The following is an 18,156-nucleotide window of genomic DNA, read 5'->3' on the forward strand; positions in this document are numbered from 1 at the left end:
TACCAGCCCCGTCAGCAGTATAGGGCCTTGCTGGCCTAATTTTATCCTGCCAATTGGATACCCCCTCTTTAAGGGCACACAAACACACACACAGCCACACACTCGCACATTCACATAACGTCAGCATGTTTTTAAGTGCAGACAGTTCCTTGGTCTCCAGAGAGACCCTTGGTTCCTTGGCTGTCTGTTATACAAAACAAGATCCCTCAGCCAATCATAGGAACAGGTTTTCAACATAGGCCTATCACTCTACCAGAGGTCAGTATTTATGTATAGGAATTTAGTCCTTATAGGAGTTACGGGTTGATTGATTTTAGGATGTTAAGAATACATAACCCAGATAAAACAAAGCCCTTATGGTCGTTCGTCTTTTCAGTTCGATGCAGCTAGCAACTGGAACGAGCTGCAACAAACACTCAAACTGGACAGTTTTATCTCAATCTCTTCATTCAAAGACTCAATCATGGACACTCTTACTGACAGTTTTGGCTGCTTTGTGTGATGTATTGTTGTCTTTACCGTCTTGCCCTTTGTGCTGATGTCTGTGCCCAATAATGTTTGTACCTTGTTTTGTGCTGCAACCATGTTGTGCTCCTGCCATATTGTGTTGCTACCATGTTGTTGTCATGTTGTGTTGCTACCATGCTGTGTTGTCATGTGTTAATGCCATGCTAGGTCTCTCTTTATGTAGTGGTGTGTTGTCTCTCTTGTCGTGACGTGTGTTTTGTCCTATATTTGTATTTCATTTATTAAATAAGCCCCCGTCCCCGCAGGAGGCCTTTTGTCTTTTGGTAGGCTGTCATTGTAAATAAGAATTTGTTCTTAACTGACTTGCCTAGTTAAATAAAGGTTAAATAAAATAAATAAATAAAATGTGTTACATTCATACACAAAATAACTCTCGTGAAGACACAAAATAAGATTCCCCTTCATCACTACTGTGTATTTTTCTATTACAAAATTACAAATGAAATCATAAATGCTATATCATCATGTGTTTGCAAAAGTATTCAGACCCCTTTGATTTCTTCACATTTTATTGTGTTTATTATATTATTATTTTGGATAAATAAAACATTCATAACTAAAATATAGTAGTTGCAAAAGTATTCAGACCCTTTGTTTAGGCAAGCCTAAATTAGTTTAGGAGTAGAATTGGGCTTAACGAATCACATAATAAGTTACTTGGACTTACTCTGTATGAAATAATAGGGGTTGACATGATTTTTGAATAACCAACCCTTCTTCTGTCTCCCATACATGCAACATCTGTAAGGTCCCTCAGTCAAGTATTGAATTTCAAGCACAGATTCAACTACAAAGGCTTTTCGAAAGCCTCATAAAGAAGGGCAGTGATTGGTGGATGGGTAACAATAACAAATCAGACATTGAAAATCTCTTTAAGCGTGGTCAAGTTAATATGTATGCTGTGGATTATGTATTAAACCACACAGACATCAAAGATACAGGCGTCCTTCTGAACTGAGCTACAGGACAGGAATGAAACTGCTCAGGGATGTTACATGAGGTCATTGGTGACTTTAAAACAGCTACAGAGTTCAATGGCTGTGATGGGAGAAAACTGAGGATGGATCAACAACATTGTAGTGACTCCACAATAATGACCTAAATGACAGAGTGAAAAGAAGAATGCAAATATACAGAATAAAAATATCCAAAACATGCATCTTTTATGCAATTAGGCACTAAAGTAATACTGAGGGGGAAAAAAACAGCAAAGGAACACGCTTTTTGGCCTAAATGCAGAGCCTTATGTTTGGGGCAAATCCAACACAACAAATCACTGAGTAACTGTTGGTGGCTGCATCATGGTATGGGTATGCTTGACATCGGCAAATACTGGGGAGTTTTTCCGGATTAAAAAAAACAGGATGGAGCTAAGCACAGACAAAATAGGAAAACCTGCTTCAGTCTGATATACACCAGAGACTGGGAGAGGAATTCACCTTTCAGCAGGACAATAACCTACAACACTAGGCCAAATTTAAACTGGAGTTGCTTACCAAGAAGACAGTGAATGTTCTTGAGTCGCCATTAGTATAATAATTGAGCCATGTTGTGAAGGAGCTGGTCCCAATGCATTAAGTTTTATCTTTACCTTGTCAGCTCAGACAGGACGACATAATAGTGGAGTTATGAACAAATGTTTTTGTTCCATGGTGGCCAAGTTACAGATTTTACCTAAATATGCTAGAAAATCTATGGCAAGACTTGAAAATTGCTGTCTAGCCATGATCCCCAACATCTTGACAGAGCTTAAAGAATTTTGAAAAGAATAATGGGCAAATATTGCGCAGGTGTGCAACGCTCTTATAGACTTACCCAAGAAGAATCACATCTGTAATCGATGCCAAAAGTGTTTCTAACTCAGGGAGCTGAATACTTATATTTGAGTTATATATATTTTTTAAATATCTTAAAAAATATATATATAATTTTCCTTCCCCTTTGACATTAGAGTATTTTGTATAGATTGATGACAAAAAAATGACAATTAAATACATTTTAATCCCACTTTGTAGCACAATAAAATGTGAAGAAATCCGAGGGGTCTGAATACTTTTACAAGGCACTGTGAATCTCACAAATAAAAATGTTTTGTTGTGATAACTTGTGAAAGAGAAGGGTTTATATCACCAGCTTAAAAGTCCTCCCATTAATTATTGCTTAAAATCACTGCGAGAGCTTCTCAGTGACACATTTTTGTATTATTATTTTTTTTTTCTATTTTTTTTTGGTCATTTAGCAGACGCTCTTATCCAGAGCGACTTACAGTAGTGAATGCATACATTTCATACATTTTTTTTCCCCTGTGCTGGCCCCCCGTGGGAATCGAACCCACAATCCTGGCGTTGCAAACACCATGCTCTACCAACTGAGCTACAGGAAAGGACACGAGACGAGCTAAATAACATCTATGCTCGCTTCGAGGCAAGTAACACTGAAACATGCATGAGAGCATCAGCTGTTCCGGACGACTGTGTGCAACTGGATCCTGGACTTCCTGATGGGCCGCCCCCACGCTCTCCGCAGCCGATGTGAGTAAGACCTTTAAACAGAATAACATTCACAAGGCTGCAGGGCCAGACGGATTACCAAGACGTGTACTCCGAACATGCGCTGACCAACTGGCAAGTGTCTTCACTGACATTTTCAACCTCTCCCTGTCTGAGTGTAATACCAACATGTTTCAAGTAGACCAACACAGTCCCTGTGCCCAAGAACAGTAAGGTAACCTGCCTAAATGACTACCGACCCGTAGCACTCACGTCTGTAGCCATGAAATGCTTTGAAAGGCTGGTCATGGCTCACATCAACACCATTATCCTAGAACCTCTAGACCCACTCCAATTTGCATACCGCACCAACAGATCCACAGATGATGCAATCTCTATTGCACTCCACACTGTCCTTTCCCACCTGGACAAAAGGAACACCTATGTGAGAATGCTATTCATTGACTACAGCTCAGCGTTCAACACCATAGTGCCCTCAAAGCTAATCACTAAGCTAAGGACCCTGGGACTAAACACCTCCCTCTGCAACTGGATCCTGGACTTCCTGATGGGCCGCCCCCAGGTGGTAAGGGTTGGTAACACATCCGCCACGCTGATCCTCAACACGGGGGTGCATACTCAGTCCCCTCCTGTACTCCCTGTTCACCCATGACTGCACGGCCAGGCACGACTCTAACACCATCATTAAGTTTGCTGATGACACAACAGTGGTAGGCCTGATCACTGACAACGATGAGACAGCCTATAAGGAGGAGGTCAGAGACCTGACCATGTGGTTCAAGGACAACAACCTCTCCCTCAACGTGATCAAGACAAAGGAGATGAGTGGACACAGGAAAAGGAGGACCGAGCACGCCCCAATTCTCATCGACAGGGGGCTGTGGTGGAGCCGGTTGAGAGCTTCAAGTTCCTTGGTGTCCACATCACCAACAAACTAACATGGTCCAAGCACACCAAGACAGTCGTGAAGAGGGCACGAAAAAACCTATTCCCCTTCAGGAGACTGAAAAGATTTGGCATGGGTCCTCAGACCCTCAAAAGTTTTTACAGCTGCACCACCGAGAGCATCCTGACTGGTTGCATCACTGCTCGGCCTCCGACCGCAAGGCACTACAGAGGGTAGTGTGTACGGCCCAGTACATCACCGGGGCCAAGCTTCTTGCCATCCAGGACCTCTATACCAGGCGTGTCAGAGGAAGGCCCTAAAAATTGTCAAAGAATCCAGCCACCCTAGTCATAAGCTGTTTTCTCTGCTACACCACGGCAAGCGTTACCGGAGCGCCAAGTCTAGGTCTAAGAGGCTTTTAAACAGCTTCTACCCCCAAGCCATAAGACTCCTGAACAGCTAATAAAATGACTACCCAGACTATTTGCATCCCCCCCCCCCCCCCTCTACGCTGCTGCTACTCTCTGTTATTATCTATGCATAGTCACTTTAATAACTCTACCTACATGTACATATTACCTCAATTACCTCGACACTGGTGCCCTCGCACATTGACTCTGTACCGGTACCCTCTGTATATAGCCCCGCTATTGTTCTTTTACTGCTGCTCTTTAATTATTTGTTATTTTATCTCTTACTTTTTTGAGGTATTTTCTTAAAACTGCATTGTTGGTTAAGGGCTTGTAAGTAAGTATTTCACTGTAAGGTCTACACCTGTTGTATTCGGTGCATGTGACAAATACCATTTGATTTGAATCAATCAAATCTAGTCTATACCAGGGTTCAGTATATATTTGCATATGAATAATGGGTATGAATAGTGTCAGGCAAGTTCTAAATGAATACTGGCCAAGGCCAGAGCTAAGTGCGTCATTCACAGATTCAGCTTAAGGCAAAGTAAAACACAGAAAATGAACCACCACATGGCTCATAATGGGTTTCAAAGGGAGCATCAATGCATAATGTAAATGAGCCTTCTCCCGCTCTCTCTTCCTGTCTCTCTCTCTCCCTGCCTCCTTCACTTCCTTACTCCCAGTCCCTCCCTCTCTCTCTCCCAGTTCCGCCCTCTCACATGCAGTAGTCTGTGCTGCTATTATAAAAGGCTGACACTCCTCTAATCCGCAGGCGTAGAAGCTTGATAATCCAGACTCATTAAAGGTTGAGATTAGCAGAGAGCTGGAAGGGGAGGGATGAAAAACAGTGGCACAGATAGGAAGACAGGTAGGGAGAGAGGGAGAGTGACAGTGCATGCATGACATGGATGAGCTATGCTGCTCTGGGATTGGTGAACATAAATAGCCAAGCAATCACAGAGGAGGCAGGGAAAATAACAAGGCTAGCGAAAAGATGGAGAAAGAGAAGAGCTATGAAAAAAAGATAGAGAAGGTGTAATCAAAAGACTACAGAGTAGATGCAGAGCTAACAAAGACAGAGAAGGTATAAAATGGGAGAGAGTGCAGATCAATGAGATTTCCAGAGAGAACAGGAAGAGAGAAGAGAGGGGTGGGGGTGAGCAGCTAGAAGCATCAGCACAGAGAAAATACGTCAGCCGGACCGACAGCATCAACCTGGGCATCCATACTCTGAGAGGCCTGAAGCAACGGGCCTACACAGGCAGCACACAGCAGGGCACAGGCCTAGCCAACGGCCCACAGGAGGGAGAGAAGACGCCCAGTCCACAGTGTCAGCTGCTGTAGCCATGAGGACTGCACGGAAGGGGAGCGTGGAGATGCCTGCATTTTTCCGGCAGCTGGTGAAGGAGACAGAGAAGAGGGTCAGCTCCTTTTTCAAAGGAGGGGGGCATGGAGGGGCAGAGCACACAGACGGGGAAAGAGAGGAGGTGATCCCCAGCCCCTACCTGGACCGTCCCATCCTGGACAAGTTGACTGAGGAGGGTTGCTCCTGCTGGGGCCTGACCTACGCCCTGTGCAGCATGCAGGGCTGGAGGGCAAACATGGAGGACTACCACAACTGTGTGCCTCAGCTGGGCACAGGGCTGGCAGACTGGAGCTTCTTTGCTGTGTTTGACGGGCACGCGGGAAACCAAGTAGCACAGTACGTTTCACAACACCTGCTGGATCAGGTCCTAGCTACAGGTGAAACAAACTTGACAGACTTATCATGTTACTTACCAGCCAGTTTTATCTCTTAGTTTAAAAAGATGCTTGCTTCAAAATAGATGCATGAACAGATCTTGATACATTGATGACTCATTTGAGAGCAGATATTTATATGCAGCATTATACAGTGAGAGAAAAAAGTATTTGATCCCCTGCTGATTTTGTACATTTGCCCACTGACAAAGAAATTATCAGTCTATCATTTTAATGGTAGGTTTATTTGAACAGTGAGAGACAGAATAACAAAAAAAGAATCCAGAAAAACGCATGTCAAAAATGTTATAAAATGATTTGCATTTTAATGAGGGAAATAAGTATTTGACCCCTCTGCAAAAAATGACTTAGTACAAGTGTCAAAACCCTTGTTGGCAATCACAGAGGTCAGACGTTTGTTGTAGTTGGCCATCAGGTTTGCACACATCTCAGGAGGGATTTTGTCCCACTCCTCTTTGCAGATCTTCTCCAAATCATTAAGGTTTCGAGGCTGAGATTTGGCAACTCGAACCTTCAGCTCCCTCCACAGATTTTCTATGGGATTAAGGTCTGGAGACTGGCTAGGCCACTCCAGGACCTTAATGTGCTTCTTCTTGAGCCACTCCTTTGTTGCCTTGGCCGTGTGTTTTGGGTCATTGTCATGCTGGAATACCCATCCACGACCCATTTTAAATGCCCTGGCTGAGGGAAGGAGGTTCTCACCCAAGATTTGACAGTACATGGCCCCGTCCATCGTCCCTTTGATGCAGTGAAGTTGTCCTGTCCCCTTAGCAAAAAAACACCCCAAAGCATAATGTTTCCACCTCCATGTTTGACGGTGGGGATGGTGTTCTTGGGGTCATAGGCAACATTCCTCCTCCTCCAAACACGGTGAGTTGAGTTGATGCCAAAGAGCTCCATTTGGTCTCATCTGACCACAACACTTTCACCCAGTTGTCCTCTGAATCATTCAGTTGTTCATTGGAAAACTTCAGATGGGCATGTATATGTGCTTTCTTGAGCAGGGGGACTTTGCGGGCGCTGCAGGATTTCAGTCCTTCACGGCGTAGTGTGTTACCAATTGTTTTCTTGGTGACTATGGTCCCAGCTGCCTTGAGATCATTGACACGATCCTGTAGTTCTGGGCTGATTCCTCACCGTTCTCATGATCATTGCAACTCCACGAGGTGAGATCTTGCATGGAGCCCCAGGCCGAGGGAGATTGCCAGTTCTTTTGTGTTTCTTCCATTTGCGAATAATCGCACCAACTGTTGTCACCTTCTCACCAAGCTGCTTGGCAATGGTCTTGTAGCCCATTCCAGCCTTGTGTAGGTCTACAATCTTGTCCCGGTCTACAATCTTGTCCCTGACATCCTTGGAGAGCTCTTTGGTCTTGGCCATGGTGGAGAGTTTGGAATCTGATTGATTGATTGCTTCTGTGGACAGGTGTCTTTTATACAGGCAACAAGCGGAGATTAGGAGCACTCCCTTTAAGAGTGTGCTCCTAATCTCAGCTCGTTACCTGTATAAAAGACACCTGGGAGCCAGAAATCTTTCAGATTGAGAGGGGGTCAAATACTTATTTCCCTCATTAAAATGCAAATCATTTTATAACATTTTTGACATGTGTTTTTCTGGATTTCTTTGTTGTTATTCTGTCTCTCACTGTTCAAATAAACCTACCATTGTCACGTCCTGACCAGTAATAGGGGTTATTTGTTATTGTAGTTTGGTCAGGACGTGGCAGGGGGTATTTATTTTATGTGGTTCGGGGTGGTTGTGTGTTTAGTGGTGTGTTTGATTTATTATTCCGGGGTTTTGGGCACTGTTCTATGTTAATGTATTTCTATGTTTAGTCTAGTTCTTTGTATTTCTATGTTTAGTTAATTGGGGATTGGACTCTCAATTGGAGGCAGGTGTTTTCTAGTTGCCTCTGATTGAGGGTCCTATATATAGGTATGTGTTTGTTTTAGTGTTTTGTGGGAGATTGTGCTGTGTATAGCTTTGTGCCTTACCGGCCTGTTATTAGTTGTTGTGTTTTTTTTTGTGTACGTTTTGGTTCACCTTCTTGTCCATTTAAATAAAAGAAGATGAGTGCACATTTCCCCGCTGCGTCTTGGTCCACTTTACCCTACGACAACCGTGACAACCATTAAAATTATAGACTGATCATTTCTTTGTCAGTGGGCAAACGTACAAAATCAGCAGGGGATCAAATATTTTTTTCCTTCACTGTACTCATAGGAGTAAAGCATGTGACTCCTCAAATATGTATTGAATAGTGTGTTAGAGAGAGGTTTATACCTGGTAATAACTTTAAAAGAACACTACATTTTAGAAGAATATTACTGGTGACTGCCATTTTATCTTGCCAGTGTTGATGTGGTTATATAAATTATGTATATAAATGAATAACACCATTTAAAATTATACTGCCTGTGTGCACTGTGAACTAACTTCCTGTGTGTACTTACTGCTTGTGTACTTACTGCCTATTTATTCTTACTGCATGGGTGTACTTACTGTACTGTCTGTGTCTTGTAGGAGGAATCGGGCCAGAGGACCACCCTGATCGGGTGAGAGGGAGCTTCACAGATGGCTTCCTACACACAGACAAACACCTGCTGACTGCAGCCCGCCGTGAGGGCTGGGAGCGGGGTGGCACCACCGTGACCTCCACTCTCATCTCACCACGATACATCTACTTCGCCAACTGTGGAGACTCGCGTGCCATGCTGTGCCAGGCAGGGCAGGTGTGCTTCTCCACTGAGGACCACAAGCCCTACAGCCCTCTGGAGAGGGAGCGCATCGAGAGTGCCGGCGGCTCCGTGTCCCTGCAGCGCATCAACGGCTCCTTGGCCGTGTCCCGAGCCCTGGGGGACTTCAACTACAAGGGGACAGTGAACCGGCCGCCCACCCAACAGATGGTGTCTCCGGAGCCAGAGGTGTGTGTGGTGGAGCGGTCGCCCGGGGATGAGTTTCTGGTGCTGGCCTGTGACGGGGTGTGGGACATGGTCTCCAACGAGGAGCTATGCGCCTTCATTCAGAGTCGGCTGCGCGTCTGCACTGACCTCAGAGATGTCTGTTCCCAGGTCATTGACCTCTGCCTCTACAAGGTCAGTACTCATGGTCATAGATCACCTGTAGATCAGTGCATGTGGACCACATCAGTGACCTTTATAAATAATCCCTACATGTACATGTTGGAGCATAAGTGTATCAATTCGCTGTCAAAATGTGGATGCACTTTCCTCAATGTAGACAAGGCAACATTCTCTGATCTGGTTAAACATGAGCCACATGGACATGCTGTTAGTTAAACAATATGTGATTACATTATTTTAGCAGAGGCTTTATTTTCTATTTCATAATCTTAATCCTGTGAAATAAGATTTTTGAGGATATACCAGCAGGTTTAGACAGATTACTGGGAATTTAATGTGTGGTGCCACAAGACCTTTACAAACACATACACACCAGCACACACCCATTAAACACATACTCTGTGTGTACACAGGCTAAGTGAGCTGAGCTGGGCTGGTTTGTGTTTGTATAACAGTGTTCTAGTTTAGAGATGCTACCCAACAACCTCAAAATGTCACAGTTTCTAACCCTCTCACACACTTCACCACACTTCACCTTAGTAGTCATTTCGAGAATCAGTTCAGTTCTGCATGAAGGAGGAAGTAAGCTATTCATGTTCCTGAAAGGAGACAGTGCCTTAGCTTTGCTGTGTGGACGGCCAGTGTTAAACAAAGGCTAAGGTTGCCTACAGCATTGGTACATCAGACTTTTATTCAGGGAAGCCAATGCTGCTTGCTCACATCTTACAGACAGACACACATAATCTAAAGCCAACCAGCCCCCAGTCACCAACGGCTAACATCAGTCACTGAAAACGGCTACCTGTGGCTAACAAGCTATTCTAACACACCTACTATCAGTTGAGAATGGGTGACTTCTTCGACAAAAGGGGCCTTATTTCGTAAGGATCAGATGAACACAGAAGAGAAGTGGTCGTAATTGGAGGTCAAAGGTCACTACTTAGCACCTGACCTCAGAGCAGGCGTCTGTTGTAATCCTGCTAGTGGCGTTCTAGTAAGCCTTGTTTGGCACTCACCTAATTTGGCACTTGACCAACAACAACATCTACAGCGTAGGCGATTTTCATCATTATCATAATGGTTGGAAAGATGATCCTATCTCACACTCTGTTCAGAGGTCAGCATACATCACTAAGATTCACTAATAACAGCCAACCCTGTTTACAAACGTAAGACGTACTCATGTCAGGTCTGCACTTGTACCCTAACATGAGGTCATCTCTGTGTACTGTAACTGTAGCTACTAACCATGGCTTGTTCTCCTCTGCAGGGCAGTCTGGACAATATCAGTATCATCTTGGTCTGCTTCCCTGGCGCCCCCCAGCTCTCAGCAGAAGCAATACACCAGGAGGCAGAGCTGGAAGACCTGCTGGAGTCCAAAGTGGCAGGTGCAGTGATGTGGCGGTTGTTGAGTGCATACTTATATTCACCCACTTCAGTTTATCCATGAGTTTACAACAGGATTTACACAGCTATAGTTAATTGCCCCTGAGAGAAGGCATTTTAATCATTGTTTTGTTTGTAACTACTGCCCTCTTCCTTCGATAGAGATTTATGAGGAACTGAGTTCTCAGGGGGAGGAGCCTGACCTGCTCTCTGTCCTCACTGTTCTGGCAAACACTGATGTCCCAGGCTTACCACCTGGAGGTGGTCTGCAGAGCAAGTAAATTCATCTGAATGCATGGTGCCAAAAGTTCATTACAGTACAAGAGGTACTAAATAACAAAGTGCAGTAAGGATCATCTGTGTAGAGAAACTGCTTGTCCTCAAACCTGTTTCCTGTGTGTTGCAGAAGGAACTGTATCATCTCCGCCTATTACGAAAAGAAAGAGGCACACAATCCTACTACACCTAATGTAAGGGTTTGTATTTATATCAAACTGTCTCAGTTACTATACCAATACTATATAATCTCAGACTTTGTCAGAATTTATGCACAATCACCTCACAGCAGTCTACATTTTTCTCCAGGGGCTTGGTGGTTCTGAGAAGCTCGTCTAGGGTCTGTCGTTTGGGAAACGTCTCTGGAAGACAACCAATGGCAAAAAAAAACTTTTCATTATGTGGCAATTCAACCAATCACAAAAGGAATTTTGTCTCTTATCCCTCGCGCCAAGTAAAATCCTGATGTAACAAGTACAACGCAATTTGTGAAAGCTAAAACTATAGATTTTATATTTATACAATATGGGGAACATTTTATTTTATAGGACCTGGCACTTTCAAACACAGAGATTCTGGCTCAGCAATATGATTCAGTAGTTGACAAACCATCTGATATATATTCATCCAATAATATCTATAACAATGTAAAATTCTAAAAACATTTATTTATGGATTTCAGGTTGATGTTTAGTTTTAAGAGTCACCAAACCTCTCTCTCAGTCCTGTGTTTGGTCTGGTTTGCATGACCTGTACTGTGCTGATTACTTACCTTGATGTCATTAGATTTAACATGTTACAGTGATATGACATATGACCAAGACAAACCCAAGAATGGTCAGTAGATCCATGAACTTGTTAATATATTATCAAATGTGATTTAAATGAGTATGTGCTTTACTTACATACTGTTTAGACATTACATGTTCTGACTGTTTTCAGACAGAATAAAGATAATGTGACTAAGAACTTGTTTAGGATTTACCAGAGAGCACCACAACATCCAGTTACAACCACTTATTTATTATGACTTTTTTTTTTAATAGTTAATGTGATTAACTGATATGCAAGACCATTAAATGTTTTCATGTAATAAATGATTACTGACATACGGTAAATCACAGACAACGAAGAGACTTCATTTCATTCATGTCCACTAGGAGGATTTGTTTCTCTAGATAAAATACAAGTGTTCAGCACATTTCTCTTTGAAAAATGTGTAATGAACAGTGGCGATTTTAGCATGTAAATCTTGGTGGGGCAAACACAAAAAAAAAATGTAGTTGCCTGCCAGCAAAGCCACAACACAACACTAAACAATAAATTATAGCACTATAATGGTGAAAAAACAGTGCCCACAAACTTTTAGGGCCTACAAAAATCTGTCCCAACAGCAGAGCTTTTCTTTCAACACCATGGAGGGAATCCTTACCACCGCTACACCTGGCTATCAGCGGAGCCTTGTCTGACAGAGAAACAGTTCATTCAGCCTCATTTACTGCTTTTTAAAAACCATAGCTGATATGGCTGACTTGCTTAAACAAATGTGGTTACTACTGACTCCTTGTGGATTTGTGTAAGTCGATAACCCTTATGAAAAAAGATTGCAGTCATAGTGCAATATAACGGCAGTATAACTTCAGTTAGAGTGCAGTATGCTGCAAACACTGCATCCAAAATACCCGTTTTATTGCAGTAATTTTGCAGTGCAACTGCAGTTGGAGTGCAGTATAACTACAGTTCAACTGCAATACACTGCAGTTATTCTACAATTACTTCACAGTCGACTGCAGTTGCTGCACTTTTACTGCAGTTTTAATTTGTAAGGGCATTCTCCTTCAATAATAACGAATGCCAAAATGAGTTTTCACTTTTGAACCATACACAAACATTATTACATTTATGTTCAGTAAATTCCTAAAGTTTATTCTTATATCATTAACACTTAGCTCTAGGTATAAGCAAGTGCAAGCAAACGAGCTTGTAGGACTATTCGTTCAGCACTTTCAAAATGGACATGACAGAAATTCAGATAGATGTTAGTTCAGATAAATTCAGCGAGATGTTAAGGCCTTAACTTTGCTCTTCTTTAAGTCACCACACAGAGAAAGAGAAAGAGAGGGAGAGACTCGGTATTTTATTAGGCCTATGTAGTCTAAAAAGGAAGGAAAATACAATCATGAGAATCCACTTTTATATATAATATACTGACGCACAGAGAGCGCATTGCGCAAACAGAACAACCCTCGCAATATCAACTGGAATTACATGGGTCTATTACTGAACTTTTTTTTTTAAACAAATATTTGAATGGAAAGAGACTGTCCCTGGCAAACATGGTTACAGACCCAACAACATTATATAGTATCGCCTTCTCGTCAAGAAAAGCACATGAGCTAATTATAATACACAAAGTAAGCAAAACAATGACAAATGTTGAATAAGATACTAATGAGATAGACCTATATAAGCAATAGGCCTATATCAATGGAGATGTACAAAATATGGCATAAGGGAATGATGAGCGTATCAGAGGCAATCCGTCATTTCGATTAAGACATTAATGAGCGAGCTAAGATGGACGTAGTCAATATAACTATTTGTTCAGCACTTATGAAATGTACAGTGACAGAATTCAGAACATGGGACGTTCTTACAGTATTCTCCCTGTACACCAAGTCAGAACCATAGGATAAATAAAGGGGGCATACAAGCAGACAAAGAAAGCTCTTACAATATTTATTTATGACAATTCTCTAAAACAGGCTATAAGCCAGGGGCACAACTTTCACTGTGGACGGTGTGTGGACTTATAGCCTGTTTTAGAGAACGGTGTGTGGACGCCTCCGAGTGGTCGGGTAGGCTGTTTGGAGTGTTTATCCGACTGGATAAACAATAATAATGATAATAATTATTATTATGTCCTCCCCACTTTTAAAACCAAAATTGCGCCCCAGCTATAGGCCAAATTTGATGTCCAAGAGAACAGTAGGCACATGGGCTACTAACAGCTTACATACGCAAAATACGCTTAGTATTTCTTTCTTAGCTACAGTATACATATTACATAATTTATGCAGCAGCATACAATACATTTTTGGACTCACCGTTGTTGTGCTGTCCTTCTTGTGGGAACATTTTGTCATCAAACTTTATCATCAACTTCTGGCATTCTCTGGATTTATGGTGCTTTCAAGACAACTGGGAACTCTGAAAAAAACAAAGTCGAATCATGACGTCAGTCACCTTCAGGTCGGAGCTCTAGAAAGAGGCCCGAGTTCCGACTTGGAATTCCGAGTTGGATGACCGTTCAAAACTTATTTTTCCAGTCGGAGCTTGTTTTTTTTCAGAGTTCTCAGTTGTCTTGAACGCAGCAGAAGTCATGCTGGATTGACAGCATGGCCAATGTATTCAACCTTTTCTGGCCTATGGTGTTCCGTGTGAATGTTTATCCTTTTAAACTTGGAAAAAATACCCTTTCAGACAGATGTTTTAAATCCTTAACCCCGTTTGGACCACACACCCTCTCCACCGAATAGCAGGCAGGGGGAAAAAAATGGTGATTGCTTTTTGCAACACTTGCAGTTTTGCAGTTTTTTTACATTTATTTAACTAGGCAAGTTAGTTAAGAACAAATTATTATTTACAATGACGGCCTACCCCAGCCAAACCCTAACCCAGCCGATGCTGGGCCAATTGTGCACTGCCCTATGGGACTCCCTATCACAGCCAGTTGTGACACAGCCTGGAATCAAACCTGGGTCTGTAGTGATGCCTCTAGCACTGAGATGTGCCTTAGACCGCTGCACCACTCGGGAGCCCCAAGTTAGCCACTGATTCCTTCCAAACCACTCATTGTTGAATTTGCGATTTCTGATCTGTTGTGTAGCGTTTATGTCCAATGGCCGATGAGCACTGATACGTTTCATCTATAATTTCTCTTCATATAACAAGGATTGAAAAGGATTTGCCAGTAGATTGTCGACGTGATTCATGATGATGACTGCTTGTCTAGCTTGATAGCTAAGATTTTGAAAGTATGATGTTATGATCAGTCCAGTCAAAGCTACGGTAGATATAACATGATTTGATAGAATTTTATCTGTGGCCAATGACCTTGAGCTTTCTTCGATGGGCACTTCTAATTTAAATCTATGGCAGCACCCAAGGGGGCTTGAACTGCCTAGCTCTCCCTGTAGATCCTGCGGTGACGTAGTGTCCCAATGAGTGACAGAACACTGAGCCAATCATGGCGCAGCTAGAGAAGATTACCATCGCCTACACTCTGTATTTTCCGCTGGTTGCCTGTCCACCACAGAAAGCACTGAGCTTGACTGAAACACCTGCATTTTGGAGCTGCCTTACTCAAGAAAGCAAGAAAGAAATCCTGTTTGTATGCGGCTTTATTCACTCAATAAATTTGTTTTTACATTGTTTGCAAACTGATATGTGACAAGAATGAATGGCAAAATAACATGCAAAACAGCCAACCCAAAAAATATACACATATATAATTTTTTTAGCTAAACAAGTGGGGCTCAAACAGGCTCAAACAGGCTCTGCCCCACCTGCCCTGAATGACTGGTCGCCACTGGTAATGAACAGTGGTGGAAAAAGTACTAAATTGTAAAAGTAAGGATACCTTAATAGAAAATGACTAAAGTAGAAGTAAAAGTCACCCAGTAAATGCTACTTGAGTAAAAGTCTAAAAGTATCTGGTTTTAAATGTACTTAAGTACAGTGGTGGGAAAAGTACTCAATTGTCAAAGTAAAAAGTAAAAGTATTAAGCAAACCAGACGGCATGATTTTCTTTTTCTATATATACGGACAGACACGGGCACACTCCAACACTCCAACATAATTTACAAACGCAGTATTTGTGTATAGTGAGTCCGACAGATCAGAGGCAGTAGGGATGGCAATGCGTTATATTGATAGGTGCGTAAATTGCACCATAATCCTGTCCATCCTGAGCATAAAAAATGTAATGAGTACTTTTTGGTGTCAGGGAAAATGAATGGGAGTAAAAAAGTACATATTTTCTTTAGGAATGAAGTGGAGTAAAAGTGAAAGTTGTAAAAAATATGAATAGTAATGTACAGATCCCCCAAAGACGACTTAATGAAGTACTTTACACCACTGGTAATGATAATATGGTATAGGAAAATGGTAAAGAGATAAATATGGATGAACAAGGTCATGCTTGAGGGAAATATTTGCATAGGTATGAGGGGCCCGAACCAGTTAGGCACTGTTAAAATGAGCACAGAATATTGGCAAAACGGAACTCACTCCAGATTATTGTGGATGTCACACTCTCATACCGTTTATTGACATAAAAACCTTTCCCAGGGCTAGACTATATTTGATTAAGATGAAGAGGTTTTGTTTTCCCTTTTACAGCTCTCATACTGTGTGTCTGAGGGCTTTCTATCTAATTAACGCAACACAATTCAACTGTGATACATATTCAACAGGTTCTCTACCAGAGCCCTAGACATTAGGTGACCGAGGATGCATATACACAATATGGATACATTTCTATGTTCACTGATCCCGGATACCACCTCACACAAATCCATTGTGTTGTGGTGGAGCTCAGGACACATCTGCAAAGCTCTCATAAATCAGTGGGTCTTCTCAAGAGGCCCTCCACGTCTCCATACTCCGCACAAAGCCTGATTGCATTCAGCACTGTATTTGAGCCAATCACTTGAGCATTTCAAACCCATCTCCAGACAGACGCTGTTTAAATGAAAGGCATCTGTCCACCGCATCACACCACTGAACCAAACGGGAACATTCAAGCAGTGTATTAATAGGAGATCAGTGATCAATGTTCCCTCAAATTTTTTCGTCACTGAGCAAATTTCAGGTCTGCTGAGCGCAAACTTAAACATTGTGAAAATTCTGTGCAACTCCTGGTGTGCATTTACTTCTTTGAGTTACAGTTTTAACAGTAGCCAAGTAGGCTACTGTGGCTATTTGTTCATAATGTAGGCCTACCAGAGTGGCCTACCATCAAAAACAATGGAGGAAAATGCATCCCATAACGTTTTAACATGGAAATAGCTGTTCTATCATTCAGCCTAAGGTAGCAGCAAATTTGTGGTGTTCAACGTAGGCCTACATTCCATAAGATTTTTGACAAAAACATGCAGGGCTTGACATTAACCTGTTTATCCACTTGTTCTTCAGACAAGGAGGTGACTGAACAGTTGTGTTGTTTGATGCAAGAAACCACTTTACAAAATAAAATTCATTATTATCCCCATACCATTATTACAGAGAATCAGACAAATTATGCTACCCTCTGCCTATTGACTATTTAGCTTATTCAAGACCGTCTCAAAATATAACACTGCCCCTTTAAGACATAAAAAAAAGCTCTTTACCTGACTTGATTTTCAAAGATGGCTAGAAATGCACACATTTTGTGCTCTTGTAGGAAGAAACCACTCTCAAATTGTTGACTAGGAATTCACTATAACTCGGCTAATAACTCACAAACTAGCAAAGAATATGAACAAATGTGCGCAGGTGGCTACACAGCTCTCGCTTTTATCTCAAAACAAGTGCATCTACTCACGACCCTCATGCAGCCAATATGTCTACTGCAGCTCTGATTGGTTATGGCGCACCGGCCTGCATAGAGTACGGGCCTGAGTCGTGCATGTCAATGCAACAGAATCCTACTCCAATGCGTGCTGCCTACAATAACATCTCTTGCACAGTTAGCTTTGCATAGTTCATTTTGTTTCGAAATGTTACATTGAAAGTGGCTAATATTGCGTTGATTCGAGCACAATTCCCACAGCAGAGCGAAACGTTGATAGTGTTAACTGAAGGGGAAAACTCTAGAAAGTTGAGAGAAGTTCTATCTGTGCGGCTGTCTGAGGGGAGCTGTGCGCCAGTGTGCAGTTTAGAGGGACCATTGTCAGTGATCATCATGAATGTCTGGCATTCTGAAAAGCTGTCAGACAGAGTAGAGGTCTGCTGTGGGCTATCATCATGTCTAGAACTAAGAACCTAGCTACCCTCAACATGAGTTACATTGAAAACGAATGAGTTTTATGTGTGAATATATTTACATTTGGCAAATATGTATGTCCAGCTGTAGCATCCAACTGTTCTGTTTCACTACTGTACTTTGATCTACAAACAATGCTAATTCTGAGGATGAAACGTCACTATTTTTCTAGGAATAACAGAAGAGGATCCAGCATCCAGTCTACCATTCGGTAATATTACAATTACCCTCAGAAAACAGTTCTTTATTTGTGTGAGTTAGTGTGACTGGGGTCAGGTGTGA

General features: G+C 42.2%; 1 protein-coding gene across 3 annotated transcripts; it reads left to right on the forward strand.

Moving 5' to 3' along the window:
• The first annotated feature begins 5,106 nt into the window (after positions 1-5,106).
• On the forward strand, positions 5,107-11,966 carry ppm1a (protein phosphatase 1A, magnesium dependent). 3 transcript variants are annotated; one of them, XR_006758352.1, is made up of 6 exons: positions 5,107-6,080; positions 8,622-9,193; positions 10,452-10,569; positions 10,730-10,893; positions 10,974-11,037; positions 11,153-11,966. XR_006758352.1 is itself a non-coding variant. In XM_014137453.2 (6 exons), the coding sequence occupies exons 1-6, from the start codon at positions 5,684-5,686 to the stop codon at positions 11,180-11,182; spliced, it is 1,296 nt and encodes a 431-aa protein (XP_013992928.1). In that variant the 5' UTR covers positions 5,107-5,683; the 3' UTR covers positions 11,183-11,966.
• The last annotated feature ends 6,190 nt before the right edge of the window (positions 11,967-18,156 follow it).

This window comes from Salmo salar, chromosome ssa13 (genome assembly GCF_905237065.1).
Source record: "Salmo salar chromosome ssa13, Ssal_v3.1, whole genome shotgun sequence".
Taxonomy (NCBI): Eukaryota; Metazoa; Chordata; class Actinopteri; order Salmoniformes; family Salmonidae; genus Salmo; species Salmo salar.

Bases quoted from the DNA above. Each gene is read 5' to 3' on its own strand.
- ppm1a (XM_014137453.2), top strand. From the start codon at position 5,684: ATGAGGACTGCACGGAAGGGGAGCGTGGAGATGCCTGCATTTTTCCGG. The intron at 6,081-8,621 runs GTGAAACAAACT...TGTGTCTTGTAG, and splicing joins GGATCAGGTCCTAGCTACAG to GAGGAATCGGGCCAGAGGAC. The intron at 11,038-11,152 runs GTAAGGGTTTGT...ATTTTTCTCCAG, and splicing joins ACAATCCTACTACACCTAAT to GGGCTTGGTGGTTCTGAGAA.